This window comes from Ceratina calcarata, unplaced genomic scaffold (genome assembly GCF_001652005.2).
Source record: "Ceratina calcarata isolate Rehan_Ccalc_2016 unplaced genomic scaffold, ASM165200v1 scaffold514.2, whole genome shotgun sequence".
In the NCBI taxonomy this organism is placed as follows: domain Eukaryota; kingdom Metazoa; phylum Arthropoda; class Insecta; order Hymenoptera; family Apidae; genus Ceratina; species Ceratina calcarata.
The window spans coordinates 342703-357629 of NW_017175971.1; the positions used below are offsets into that span (position 1 = coordinate 342703).

Consider the following 14927-nt stretch of genomic DNA (forward strand, 5'->3'; position numbering starts at 1 on the left):
ACGTAGCTATTTATTATTAGCATTGTTCTTCCGACGTCTGATTTCTGTTTAATTATAAGAAATGCGTTTTTCTAAGGTACATAAACTTTTGGGATTGACTGTATAGCCAATACATCCTTAATCGTACGGTTCTTTTTCGTTTATGTGATTCTTTTTCTTGATATCACACTTTTAGCGCTATTCTCACAATGACTCAGCTGACGGTTTTCCCCGAGTTTAATACATTCAGTTGGCAAATCGAGTCCGAGTTATTGACATTCTTTTCCTCTCCGTTCATTACATAACACAGAAGGCTAATCAGCACGTTGCACAATAGGATTTTCCTTATTAGAGTCCAATGAAATAAGTACGAAATTTAACTCATTCGAGGGAAGTAACTAACTTAAAAAAAAACTGATTCCAATTGAGGGCTTACACTTGCGGTACCAAATGCAATTAGCTTTAATGCATGCTCCCGTGAACTGTAAATGTAACGTGGGAAACACGATGGTGGAAACACGAGATCCAGCGCATCGTAAGTTTGTATCTGCCTACCGATTCGTTATGAGAGTGTCCAAGTTGGGCTATCGATAATTCAAAAAGTTGATAAGCGATAGTGCTCGTGCGCGCATCAAGGTGTTATGAAGCGTTACGGTTCGACGTTTCCTGTACCGATGAAACCAGAGACACGGAAAACAAGAAAACAACCCCGTCGCTTCTTTATTGGATACTTTTTTAATCCCTTTTCGCAATATTCTTTAAGTAATTGCGAAACTTTCGGACGTTAGAATACATACTCTCGACTGTCTTTTTTCTTTCTCTTGGATACTCGAGACGAACGGGATGATTCAAGTTATCATGGTTTCGTTTTTCGATACGGTTTGATTCGAAGAACGGATTATTAAGAACAGTTAGGAGGGCACACCGATGAAACGTGAAACTAACCCGGAAACGAGCGTAATTATCGAGTAGGGGAAACTGTGGTAACGGCCCAGTTTTCCAACGGCGAGAGTTTTCATTAGGGGATGAACAGTATCCGGGGCCATTCATTATCGCTTTATCTAAACCTCGTAACAGTTCGAGTGCACTTCGCGCCGCGCCGCGTGTCCTCTCTTGCACAATAGAACTGCTACGCAATTAGCCAAGTGTCGCTCTAATAAGGATTTGTAGAATAGGTTGGGTCGGGTTAAATCGGACTGTTTACCGTTAAACAGCTGGACAGACCGGCACGGATTCATATGTTTCGGGTGTTAGCCTGTCGTTGAGTTCGCACTATGATGAACACCGATTCGTTTCCGGCGCTTCTAATTAGTTTCCAACGAAAAGTTCTGTTTCCGTTCTCTCTCGAACCGAATTTCCTCTTCGGGAACAAACATATACGTACGTTAATCGTTATAAAAGTGATTTCAAAGTAAGAAAAATAGAGAAAAGAAAGCAGGGAAGTTAGATAATTAATTATTTGCTTTTAATTGAAATAACGGAAATGAAAAGTACTGCGGAAAGAGAACATGAATAAAAGTTGACGTTCGCGTGCCGATATAATCAGGAATCATGCATTTTGAAAAGTTCGAAAAGAATTTTGATGCTCCGTTTTAGTTTCCGGCTAATTCGCTTGGCAACCGGGTCACCGGTTAACCAGGTTCCCGGATTAAAATATGCGCAGAGTTTTCCGTAAAACTCGACTGATTATGAAAAGAGATTTCCATTGTAAATTCTGTTTATAAACTTGCTAGTTCTATCTACTTACGTTACGCTCGGAAACAACGAATTCAGAGATTAACTTCTTTGTTTATTCCCACTGTTCCTCAGCGGCGACCGAAATAAACAGCGGTTGCTAATAAATACGTGAAAACGCTGACGCGTTCGTTCTTATCCTAATTCGGGACGGGGAATATTTCGCCATTTTCCCACGGCTCGGCACGAATCCAACAGTCGAGCGAGTGCGCTGACCAAGTTTTAGCGGAACAAATAATCAGAGTACTACGTGATTCGTAAAGAAGCTATCTGGGAGCGTAATTACTTCGCGCTATGAACTCACTTCGGGTAGGAATTAGTGTTTTTGAAACGAGTACGGTGTGGCTGGTAACAAAGCTGTCATCAGCTGAGCGGGTTGAAATCTTAACGTTCCGAGCGTTTGAAGTTAACTTGCGTCACGAGCAGACTTTCTGCTTTCATCTTCCTCGAGTTTAACATCTTGTGCAATTCAACTGGCTGGCTCTTTCCACCCTTACCCACATGTCTAGTTTCTAGCTGCACCAAAAGCGAGAGGAGGATAGGAACGGAAAGAGAGAAACCTGAAAGACAGACTATTTACCGAACCGTCTATCAGCGGAATGCACGAAGTATGCTTCTGAACGAGAATTTCCGTTTCGGAACGAAATATCGTTGCTCGCAATAAGTTACTTTTTGTCTCAGCGATGAACGGACCTCGAAAAGAGAATCTCGAATGGTACTTTCGGATCAGAGGGACGGTAGGGAGCCAGTAATTACGAAGCAAAGGAAGCGGAAAGAAGGGAACGTTCTAGCGGGAACTTCATACGGGATGAAGTCAACGGTACCAATAACGTTCGTTGGGTAGTCTCTGGTTGAAATTGAACGTCGCTCTGTCGAGTGTGTCTTACATAAAGGTCGGCCTCCATACATAGACATGTACATGTATGCATCCACATCTATAGGGTGATCGTTTCATCTTAGTCGTCTGTAATACAGTTTCAAATATCGGACGCCCCTAAAAGAATTCATACTCTCAAGTCTTTTACTACTTTCCTGCCGTGGGTCATTGACATCGTTGATAATCGTTCGTTCCGTTTTCGATGTTAAATCGTACGATTCCAGTAATAAAGATAGGAAGTCCACCCTGTAGACCCGTGATACGTGTACATGCACGCGCAGCAGTATTTCTTCGAATGCTGGGGTTCGTCCAAATTGGATCTCGCGTATTTAGTGGAACGACCACAGCTCCGTAAGGAATTCGTAGTCGTAGGTGCCCGCGTGTACGCTACGGTAGTAGCTACGTGCGCCACGTGTGTACGTACATCGCTACAGCTACAATAACCGCGGAAACGAATGGCGATCCTGCTATTTTCTTCTCGCCAACCTCGTGGCTCGAGTCTGAAGCCGCTGCAACTCCGGCTTCATCCTCTCTTTCGGGGTGATCTCTGCCTGGCCGCAAAGTAATTCCGAGTTATTTGGTGTATTCCATCGAATTACGCCTCGGCTGTTAGACTTTCTCGTAATAATACAACCCAATCGCTTTTGTTGCTGGAGCGCCAGCCAAGTAATTCCCGGATGAACCGACGAAATGAAGAAAAAGGGGTGGCCGATATTGATGAAAGTACAGGAGGTGAAGAAGTTTAACATTTTAACTGTTATACATACAATTAAACCTTGGATTTCTCGAAGTGACGTTACTGATTTTTAGTTATTCTTTATTTTAAGTCAAAGCTTTAGCTTGTAATTTCTACTATTTAACGTACCTTAGAACGTATGATCTCGCCCCAGCTGGTCGGTTTAAATGAGGTTCACCTCCGTCTAACGTTAAGCAGGGAATCTTGCTTGGTGGTACCTTGGTGGAAGTCAACGCGCTTAAAGCAAGGCTTAGTCTTGCTTTAAGTTCCAAATACGTGTCCCCTGAATAGTTTGTTCTCAAGGGTTGGATACAAAGGGAAGATCTATTCCTAGAGAGCATATGATTATCATATGGCGAAAAGACGGTTGTTGTAGCGTTTTTCACGCGGTATTGGAAACCGATGCGAAAAAATATATTTATACGTTCCTTTGTACGATCGACCTAATTCCGACGTTCAATTCGCGATACACGAAACGGGCCGGAGGGGATCGAACACAGTTACGTACGAGTCGCCAACAGTTACTTATTTGTTCACCCTTGACTGCGCGAATATTCGGTTCTCACTTTGGATTATTTTTCTCTGTATTGTATGATGTCCGCTCTTTGTGAACGTTTCAAACGTATTGTTAACATAATAGAATGGAGAAATTAAACGAGAGAAATAAATTGTATTTCAAAATCACTTGAAGTAGAAAATTCAATTCTGTTCAATGAAAACTTCTCTTACCGCCGGTCAATGGAATTTTCTTGCTTTTTTTTTAAAGTTGAACTCTGGTTTCTGCGGTTAGATTTTATATTGCTTTCAGGAATTCAGTTCGACTCAACATTCTTCAAAGGGATTATAGAGGATCACAACATTCGTGGTAACTTCGTTTTTTTGACAAACATTCCATTTCGCAGGACAATTGGAGGGTAATTAGGGCAACTTTCTGTTCTTTGAAGTTAAACGAGTGCTAATTGAGTCTCGAGCCAATAGGAAGGGAAGTTGCGAGGGATGGGAAGGTTATTTGAGTTCTGGAGTCACAGTCACGCGTAAAATGAATATCGGATCGAACGGGGCGGGAATTAGGTTTGATCCCTTTACGGGAAATTAACAGTCGAATGCGTTGAGGTAAATTTAAGCTCGCGAATGAGCTGGTGAGATTGCGATGTCGTTTGTAACATCAGCGCACGATAAATAACCACGCGGGATTGTTGCCGCTTCCTTTTCTTTTGCCCGAACCCAGCCAAGAAAAATGGCTTCTGCCGGCAACATGACGTAAAAGCGCAACTTAATCCCGTAATATCCGCACCGTACTCGGTCGGGAATTAATCTTGTAAGTAATTAGCGACCCCTCGGTGAAAGGTCCGATGAAACCGCTCCTGAACAGATTACCATTAAACGAGGGAATCCGGTTGTTTATGAAAAATTTCAAAATTCTACGTGAGATGGAACGCGCTAATTGCCGGTTTTATAAACCGTGAAAAGTCGTGCGTGCGTTTTTCGGACGGCTAGCGTTTAACTTTGCAGTAAAAATGTTGCAATAATATAGAACTTACATAAATAAATCCTGAATGAAATGCTAATTCACTCCACGATTTTCTATGTAATTCTAAAGGTTCGACTTATACACTGGCCCCTTAGGCACTGTTTCCGTTCCGCGAACGTTTCCTTGCATACGCCGAGAAAAATTTTTTATTTACGCATAAAAATTCCAATACAGAGTATAAATTTTCGGTTCAATTCACATAACATTTTTTTATTCCGCCCGTAGAGGACTGGGAGTGCTTTTCTCGCCGCGGAGTTTGCATACACATCGACTGCATTTTCTATTTCAATCTTTCTTTTCCGATCGCGTTCGATTCGGTCAGATCGGCGCGCAGAAACTCGTTTGCAGTAAATAGGATCGAATCGATGCGATAACATTTTGATTGAACGATTCGCGTGTAAACGAATCAAATTGAAACGGCGCGACGCGACAAACTTGAAGCAGCATCGCGATCCCCCGCCCCTAATCCGTCGCGAATGGAACCTTTTGCATAAACATAAAATTTCACGAGGGAACTCATTCAAACTTTTTCGAACACTAGGCGCTCCCTATATAACGAGTGAAACCGTGCTCGTATCCAGTCGGGTATAAATATTTAATTTGCTCTCTATAACTCTGCATTCATATTTGGAAAATATTTGGAAAATATGCTCCTTTTTATTCGCGTGCGAAATTTTGTCCGTTCCACCTGATCGGCGTATGTACTTACAATTTCTATAATGTTTTATGCAAATTCGTGCGTGGTAATAAAAATGACATCGAAAATTATTCCTTCGTTGGCCATTTGCAATAAAGGCACGTGAACGTGATCGTTTCGAATGCAGTTGGGCGAGATGAAACGCAAAGCGGTTGGAATATTTTTTATCGAACGCTACCGCAAACAGTGCATTTTGCGTGAGGAAAGTCGTGTGACCTCGTTAAAAATCTCGATGCCGATAACCAGTATAGTCAAGGAACTAAAGGAGGCAATGAATTCGTGACAAAAAGATTAATTAGCGAGCTGCCGTTTGCAGAGCGACGCGCATTACGTTAATAAGACGTTTCCGATTCCCGACGGAATCAAAATTACGTCGATCTTTAACTACCGTCGCGTATATTGCTACCCTTTGGAAGAGCGAAATTCTCGTTCGCATTGGGAGCGACTCGAGAAACGTTTAAAACGTATCCGATACCGTTTCAATTCAATTTATTCGGTTCCGTTACGTGCAAATGGAGCCCTAAGGTCGCTTCATAAAAATATTCGCCCTGGGAAAGACACTCGAGCTGTGCGATTCTTTTTGACCCGCTTCATTTCACCTTGATTCGATTCGATTCGATTACACGCGTGCACGACCGTGTTCAGTTATTTAAGTGCACGTGCAAAATCATTTTTCCCTTGCTTTGACTTCGCGATCAATTTAATCCTTTGATCTTTGCTTTTCGAGTTAAATAAAAAACTGTATAAGGGTTAGCGAAAATAGAACAGTTTGTTCCATGGGAGAAAAAAATCATTGCCCCTTTTTGACTTCCTGACGCAGATAGTAAGAAAACAAAACTGGGTCGTATTTTAGTAAAAATTTCAGCAACACATTTTGAAAATTGCTGCACTCTCTGCCGATTACAAGCGAGAAGTCGTATTGTCTTGCATAATAATTATACAACGCTACGAGATTGGTATGTCCTTTCTATTATTCCACCATACTGCTTATCGCTGGTAGATCGTGCGAAAGAATAGCAGACGCGAGAAAAAGAGATTGGAGGAAAATGCATTTCGAGATTGGTACTGATATTTATTCAAGATTAGCCTGTGCCGTGTATTTGCCAGGGACGAGTCGCTGCCTTGACAGTGAAAAACTACTAACATACAATAATTTGTACAACCTCATAAATTCGTCGCGCGCGGTTATACACGTAGTAAATGTATGTAACGTGTTGCGAAATGTTTGTTAATCGTCTCTAAACTTGTCGTCGGCGAGAACGCTGTCATTCGGAAAACTTGAAAAAGCGTCGGTTCCTGCGAAAGCGGTAACGGCTTCAAAGTGCTAGGCGCTCGTAATGCTTTCGAATCCGTACGAGTCTCGTTTGAAACATTCATTCCCTAAAAACGTGGTTGAAAAGTGGCAATCACGCAGCTTTTTGTTCTATTCAAATATTTCTGCAAGTCTCCTGAAAAGTTTCTTCCTTTTTTACGTCGCGACTTGCGCCCGTAATTTTTTGTTCCAAAAGCAAGAGTTGTGTTAACTCGCGATTGTAAATACTTATAACATGAAACGCGGCGGGGCGCGCCTACATAAAATAAGTACGCGTGACGGGATTCGGTAAGAGCGCGTTCAGTTGATTCGCGAGATGGTTTCTCGAGTTGACCGTTCAGCTCAGCGAATGCAAACAGGCGCAATACGTATCTTCATGGACAAACATTAGATAGAGTAATTACGTTATCTTTTGTTTGAATTCTTGCTCGCACGGGAACAGCAAATAGCAATCTCGGTCACCTGAGAATATTAATTACGTGACACATTTTGCTTCTAGTGGACAGCTGGTAAACGATAAGATCATTAAATTGAAGTTACGTTGAGCGTTGCACGATCTAACGATTATATGAGGCGTTCAGTGCACACATCGATTAACTCCACTTTGTGAAAAATCTTAAATTTATGTATCAAAACACTTGGTATAGTCATAACTTGTGCTTTGACACATAAATTTAAGATTTTTCAAAAAGTGGAGTTAATCGATGTGTGCACTGAACGGCTCATATAACGTTAAGATATAAGTTCCATTCTTCTGGAACCGTTCCTCTTCAGAGGAGCTATTAGAACGGTGCTCCCCTCTTACTTTTATTAAAGCAAGGTTCGTAGATCTCCTTAATCCGCGTTCAAAATTAAACCTCCGCTTATCGCGGCTTGTTTAAAAAGCCCCGCGATCCTCAGCTTGATTTAAAGTTTCATTATACGTTTTAATTGTGCGTTTCGCCAATGTCGCGCGTGTGGTAACCGATTTCTCGTGAAAACGGGGCACTTCTATCGGCAGAAATGTAGCAACAATAGCAACCGCATAGACAAACGTGCTCGCTGCGAAATGGAACAATGATCCGTGAAACGTTCGACCGGAAACTGGTCTGCAACGCCGATTCAACTCTGCGGACTCAGAACACGGTACCGCGTATTGTCGACCAAAATTCAGGATAATCGATAAAGATCCGAGCAACGCTGTGATTATGTCTATTACGGATTTCAGAGTAAAATGAACATTGTTCTTTTATGAAAATAGTATTATCTGTCTTGTGCGAAATTGATCGTGTCGATTGCAATATTTGACCAGAGAATGAAATAAGCTTTCAGGCGAAGCTAGTAGCTCTTTCCTTACGGATCATTTCTGTAGACGTTTCTATCCGGACAGTTTCTTCTGTTTCCTTCAATGTTGTTCAGATATCGATAGGTTCCTACCTTGCAATTCTACGAATATCCGGAGACTGTTTGCAAGAAGATTTTTCTGGATTTATGTAAGTCAGCACGAGGTATTGCACACTGAGTGAAACTTCTCCTTTCTACTCAATTCAAGTGCGATGACGAAGAAAACCGAGTACAGCCGAGCTCGACCGAGTTGCAAATCATTTGAGAGAGACTGAGAAGGAAGGAGTCGCGCGACGTATGGACGTGCGGTCGTACGTCCGTGTTCGATCTCCCGATATATTCCCAAATTAATCATTGAATTTCGGTTGATTTCGATTCTGTGCACCCGCCCCTGGATGGAGAAAATAGCGTCCAGCTGGGTCGAAACCGTGGATACTTGAAGCCTCGAGAATGCCGCATTTATTGCGGTACCTCCGACACGTGAGCGTTCACTTTTGTTACTTTCTACACAGGAGCAGGTCTTCTGCTCTTGCCTGTCAGTTCACCTTCCCTCGTATGTACACCGTGTCGTAAGACTCGTTCCGCAAATGGAACGAGGTTACCTGTGGGATCTTGTAACACGAATCCTTTTTTGTTCCTCTCCTGCTTGTTACAGTGGGATCTTGATCGGTGGGGACATTCGGTACACAATTTCATTGCGTATACTCAGATAGGTGACGTACCTAATTCAGGGCGAACGTTTATCAAATTAAATACCGATATATGTTATCAAATATGAGGTCGCCATTTGATTTAGTACTTACATGGAATATGACTTTAATAGTAATTTCATTCGCGAAATTCGTGTCGCGGTGCACGATTGCGCACGCGTGCTCTACAAACCGGACGATGGCAATAGGTGATACATAATTAGACGAGAATTATTATAAGTTAGTCGAATACGTTGCTATTTTTTATGCAAATAATTAACGTGTACCGATGACGTGACGGAAAATGTATTTCCTCAGCTTTATCGCTGCCCTTGAATCGTGCACGAAAATAATTCAACGCCGTGCGAGAAATTCTGCCTTTCGAATGCGAGGTAAGTTCAATCGGATCGTTTGAGAAGACGCTCGTCAGCTCGAAAGTCAACGGGACAAAAAGTCGCTTTGATCTCGTGCGAACTTTCAATACAGAGTACATTTCATCGAACGACAGATTCTAATTGTTTCCGCGCATTTTTAGGACGACAGAGTATTGATCAAGCAGTATTTTTTGCCAGTTTTTCCGTGACACAAACGCGTTTCACGTTTCACGTTTTGCTCCTCGCTTAATTTGTAATATCAATGTCTCGTTTCCATATGAAAAAACGCGAACTGCGTTGCCTCTGTCTATGCATTCTACGTTTAACTCATTATAGGATTAGCTTTTTTATTGTTCTAAAAAATTATTGGACTTTTTGCAATGATCATTGTGGTAAATTTAAATTTAACCTGTTAACGTCGAATGTCGAACGAGCACGACCGTCGAATCTCATTTATTTCCTTTAACGAACGATTGGCAAATAGCTGTTTAATTAGCAAGTTCGGATTCCTGTTGCTCAATGGGATTTAAGCAACGGATGAATATTCGGTCCATAAATGACGGCTCGTTGAATGCTTTTCATACCCTTGACACAAATTCAATGCAGCAATTACATGAATACAAAACCGTAAACATGAATAGCAGGAGAAAAATACGTGTCACGTGAAACAACGCATTCCTGCGAGACCGTGTATACCCGAGTCGTGTGTAAGCTCGATTAATAATGACGGTACACGAAACGAGTTCTCCGGGAGACACGATCTCATGTTATTGACATTTCGATTTTCAATTGCATTTTACATGAACATACACGTTTGCCCGTTGTTTATTCTATCCACCCCATAGATTAAAAATCATATTCATTTTCAACTTGTTAGCACACGATAACTGAGCCAGTGTACTGAGGATCGATTTAATAATTTCTGAAACAGTCCCAGTTTCATCATTTGAAATATTTAATTGAAACGATTTTGTTGGACAATTGCGTAATAGCAAGGAAATTTTAGTATTGATATTAGAACTGGTTGCATTCTTCAGGTTCGATTTTACGGGTTTGCCAATATATATACGTAACTGCATGTGAAAGTCGCCAAGGTTGAGGTGCAAATGGCGCCTCTGAACAACGATGCATCGTGTCACGAAGCTATTGCAATCTATTCACCCATTGTACCTGAACAGGAAAAAATGCAAAAGGAGGATTCACGTTGTCTTCAAAGGCATCCAATCTTTTGTTACGTTGTAGATAGTATCCGTAGTCTCGTGTGCTAACTCACGTGAATTAATAACCATGTGACGTGCAATTGCTATCGTTGATTCTCCTGTAAATTATTATCTCGTTTGATGCTCGTCGTTTTTTCATCAGTTTTATGTATGAGATCTCAGAGATTAGAGTGTTTCACGGTTGTTTTGCCTCATTCGCAAGGTTATAACCGTGGATAATGTAATAAAATCATTCTTATGTTATTGTGGGAGTAGATACATAATTAATCCTCGAATTTAGCTTTCTAATTATTGTTTGCGATCCGCAAACACGGTCGTGTTCAATATTATCTATAGCGAGAATAATTAATATATCATATTAAATATGACCCGAGAGCAGGTAATTACAGATTGTAGAACAGCATGAGAAAGCTTTAGCAAGGACATAATCACTCGTAATTATCGTTCCCATCAGAGGCGTGCATCTATTACCTATGTATAGAACGCGATGGAATTTTTACCGATCGTTTCGCGGATGAACGGAATATTTTTCTCTCTCAATGCATTTTTTTCGCTTGTAATGCATTAATTCAGAAATTTTAACGCGTTTCCACTTGCGAGGATGAATGATCGATTCGCCGTGACTGGGCCGCATTCAGAACCAATTACTAATCGAGCACCGCGAACATTTACACCGAACTTCCACAATACTCAGCTTGAATGACCTGATTCGCTCCAGTGTGAAAGGAGCATTAATCTCCCCCGAGGGATGAGCATATCTCTTTGCATCTTCATTCGGTTCGCCGGCTTTCACTGGGAGATAGGCACAGGTACTTAATTGCATCCTTTCTCTCCGTGATGCTGAATACCGAAGCACCTACTTAGCCTGTTCTTAATACGGCAGTTTCACGACGATACGTGCATTCGAGATCGATGCCATCTGAACCGTCATGACCTTTTCAACTCGAAATATACGAGGAGAAATTGCACGTCGAACATATCTCATCACTTTGTAACAGCATTTTCAAGTGAAATTCATGCCCCTCCTAGCTATCCTGGATATTATATTGTTTCCCAATGTCTCCCGCGAAACTAGACTAATTGCATCTAAAATCTTGAGCGCCTAAGTTCGTAGCTACTTAGACGTAACATCATTCTCGACGAACAGTGGACGTCCACCAATGTTTTTCACATACAAACGATAAATGTAATAAAAAAGGAACTGGAGTATTGATCATCTTCTGAATAAAACAAGTAAATTTCCAACTAATTTCTGGTACAAAGTCGGCGTAAATTTTTTCTGGTAAAATACGAGTCGAAAGTTTCGCGTGGCCACCAACTCCACAACTCGTTTACTCGGTAGTCGCGTATTTTTGAAGAGGTAAAAATTGCCAGGTTTAAACGGGAGTAGGTTATTTAAGTAATGTTTATATGTAATTGGGAGCATTTTAATGAAATTGATTTGTAACTAGAAGCGTTGCCCTCGGCGCTACAACTTTCGCAGTTGCCGAGAGTCCAATTAAAATTCTGTAATTGCGGTAACTCCGCGCCCACGCGCGCGAGAGTGGGTCTCTATTTACTCTCCTTGCGCGGCCCTTAGAGTATATTACTTTTTTCTCTTTAATCAACTGCGGAAATAAGATATATATATATATATGTACGTATATATTTTACTGAACATTTATTTTCTTTTGCCATTCTGTACGACGATTATTATAAATCGTCCGAGCACAAAGCGCCGTTCGGAATGTTTAAACAATGGAGGGAAACGATTGTTCGCTGCATTCGAATGGGAAGAAAGATTGCAAATCGATAATCGTTGATGGTACCAACATCACGTCACGTGTTGAATTAAGTTGGGAAAAAATCCGGGAATATTTCTCATCGGATGCGAAATTGTTCGAATAAAATAAAAAATTATAAAATATCGTGCAAACAATTATTCAGACCGATACACGTTCCTTTTCACATTTAAACGAAAAATCATTGCGATTCAATAAGAACAGTATTCGCGTTCATTTCGTTTTACTGTATCGGAAAGCGTTCCGACCAAATCGAGTTTTCCTATATTTTATTTATACGTATATTTCTCTACGTAACCCACAAGATAATTATTTATTGGGAAGCAGTGACTTCTCTCTTGCCTATTGAAATTCCGTTGTACTTTCATGCTGCGAATTTCATTAATTTTGAAAACGATGAAAAAGATGATTTAAACCATTTTCAAGATACCGCGAGATTTTCCTGATCATTTTATTCCCTGAAAACCACCGACGTTTCTTGTTTCATTTTAGCGATTCGACATAGTTTCTCTCTCTTACAGAATCTTTATGACCTTTGGCATATTAAAACGTCGCGGAGAAAAAAAATTGTTTCAGAATAATGAAGAAAGGTCGTATTATCTGCGAGATAGGAAATGAATATGATAATTGATGATTAAAAATATGTAGGAATATCGGTAACGCGTAAAAGAACTCTCGAAGCTTGGACACCGTGAACGTTCAATATTTTTACATTTTACGAGGGGCAACGTAAAAGAGTTCCCTCTAAAAATAATTATTTCGTTAAATGGAATTCCATAATGAGAGGCTACGCTCACCCGGTGTGCCGTTAATAGGCTTTCACGAGAATGGATGAGTCCATAGGGAGCCAAATTTAATTTTGATAAAAGAGGCTTATAAGCGCGATGTTGAGGATCGTTCAAGTTACCACCCTTAAAGACACGCCGAACCGGGCTGTTACTTTTCTAAGAATATGGAATCCGAGGGTCACGCCACGATAAGACTTGCCCGATATTACCTCACGTCCCGTCCATATATTTCTTATCGCACCGCTCGAAGTATCCCGCGTATCCTCAATTACCGTTGTAAGAAGTTTAATACCTGTCCGTATACAAACGATCGCCATCAATAACGGTTCCATCTAGGACAGATCACGCACGAACGTTGAATGTTTAATACCGTCGAATATGAAGAATACTTGGAACGAAATTAAACATTTCAGAGGACCGGAGGCAGTTAACGTTGTTCATCTGAAACCCGGCACTCGGCCCAGCGTACGCGACACTTTATGTTATTGCACGAAACTGTACGTGCATATTACAGCTTCCTTGACAAATTAACGTTGAGCAAGAATTTTAGGGTGAATGAAAGACTGTGTGTGTACGTGACTGTACCAGTTCTCCAGTCTGTCCGGAGGAAGATTACTCCGTTCTTCCCAGAAGAAAACTTGTCATCTCTTAAATGAATTGGTTATGAAATTTAATTCTGCCTCGATGAAAGAAATTATGAAAGTTTCTCGATTACTCGAGAATGAGTCGCGTTTGTAGATTAACTCCGCTACGGTCTCTGGTCTGAATTAATATTTGTCAGAGAGGAAGCTGGCTACGCCTTCACCTACGCAGGTTCATAAATCTAGATACTCGAGCGTATCATGAGAAATGTAGACGTAACGTACGGTTTTTTTGCATCCGCAATTTTTTATCAGGGTCATCTGAACATCCGGTGGGTTATTTAGTTCCGTACAAAATTTTACGCTTGTCGCGATCAATGGAAACATTTATCCACCGCGATAAATCACACGGGCGATTCTCCTGCGGGGATTATAGCGTTTTTTAAGCGGTCGAAGGATCGTTGGAGAATTTACGGGTAGCCAAGGAAAATGAAATTGTGCTCGGAATCCGCGTGTAATAAAGGGGAAATAAAATCGCGGGATCTTTAGATCTCATGGCTATGTACAGTTCCGTTCAAAAGATCGATATTATCCTCTTATGATCGTCTTATCATTTAGTAACTGGTGAGTGATATGTCGATAGCTCAAAATCTTAATCTGATCGATACGACCTAATTAAACTGGGCTACGGGACGAATAAAGTGATTCCCTTATTTTTTCAGAGTTTAAGTAATAATTTATTTACTACAATACATCATTTTTAACACTAGAAAGACGGAAACNATCTAGTGTTAAACTAAATTGTAAGAGAAATTATTTTGTTAATTAAACGAAAGGTCGATCTTAGCTACGATATCGTTTTAAACTTTTTGACGATCATGTAGCTATTAATCCTCTTTCGCTTTCTTTTTCCTTTTCCTCTCCTCTCGAGCCAGACAACTGGAAGCGTTGATCCCAGGAAAAATTCTCGTTGCGGTCGAATATAATGTAATCACGGGGCGGCGAGAAACGCTTGGCCCCACTTAGGCCAGACACCGTCGCCACATTCTCTGCGATAATTGAAAAGTTCTGTCCTTGTTTGACGAACGATCTCGTCGGATTTTTGATCGATATTTGTTTAAGTTTTCCAAAGCGAGCGAGAGGGAAGGAGAGAGTGAATGCGAGACGATTTTAAACGGTGATTATTCTCGGTGAATCCTCTCCTTCGTTCTTTGAATCAGCCCCTCGCATTCAGAGTTGATCGCGCGTGCCATGAGCCTAAGGCCGCTCTCACACAGGATCGGTCGCTTCAATAAACTCGCATGA

General features: G+C 41.1%; 1 protein-coding gene across 2 annotated transcripts in view; it reads left to right on the forward strand.

Moving 5' to 3' along the window:
* LOC108628287 (dipeptidyl peptidase 4 omega) overlaps positions 1–14927 on the forward strand; it is a 165456-nt gene that overhangs the window by 4713 nt on the left and 145816 nt on the right. The window contains exon 1 of one of the 2 annotated variants that reach the window (XM_018030112.2): positions 8474–8669. The exons of the other annotated variant lie outside the window; for it this stretch is intronic. Coding sequence (XP_017885601.1) covers positions 8640–8669 — 30 coding nt within the window. The 5' untranslated portion in view covers positions 8474–8639. Of the gene's footprint in view, positions 1–8473; positions 8670–14927 lie in introns of those variants that run through there. 2 annotated transcript variants of the gene reach the window in all.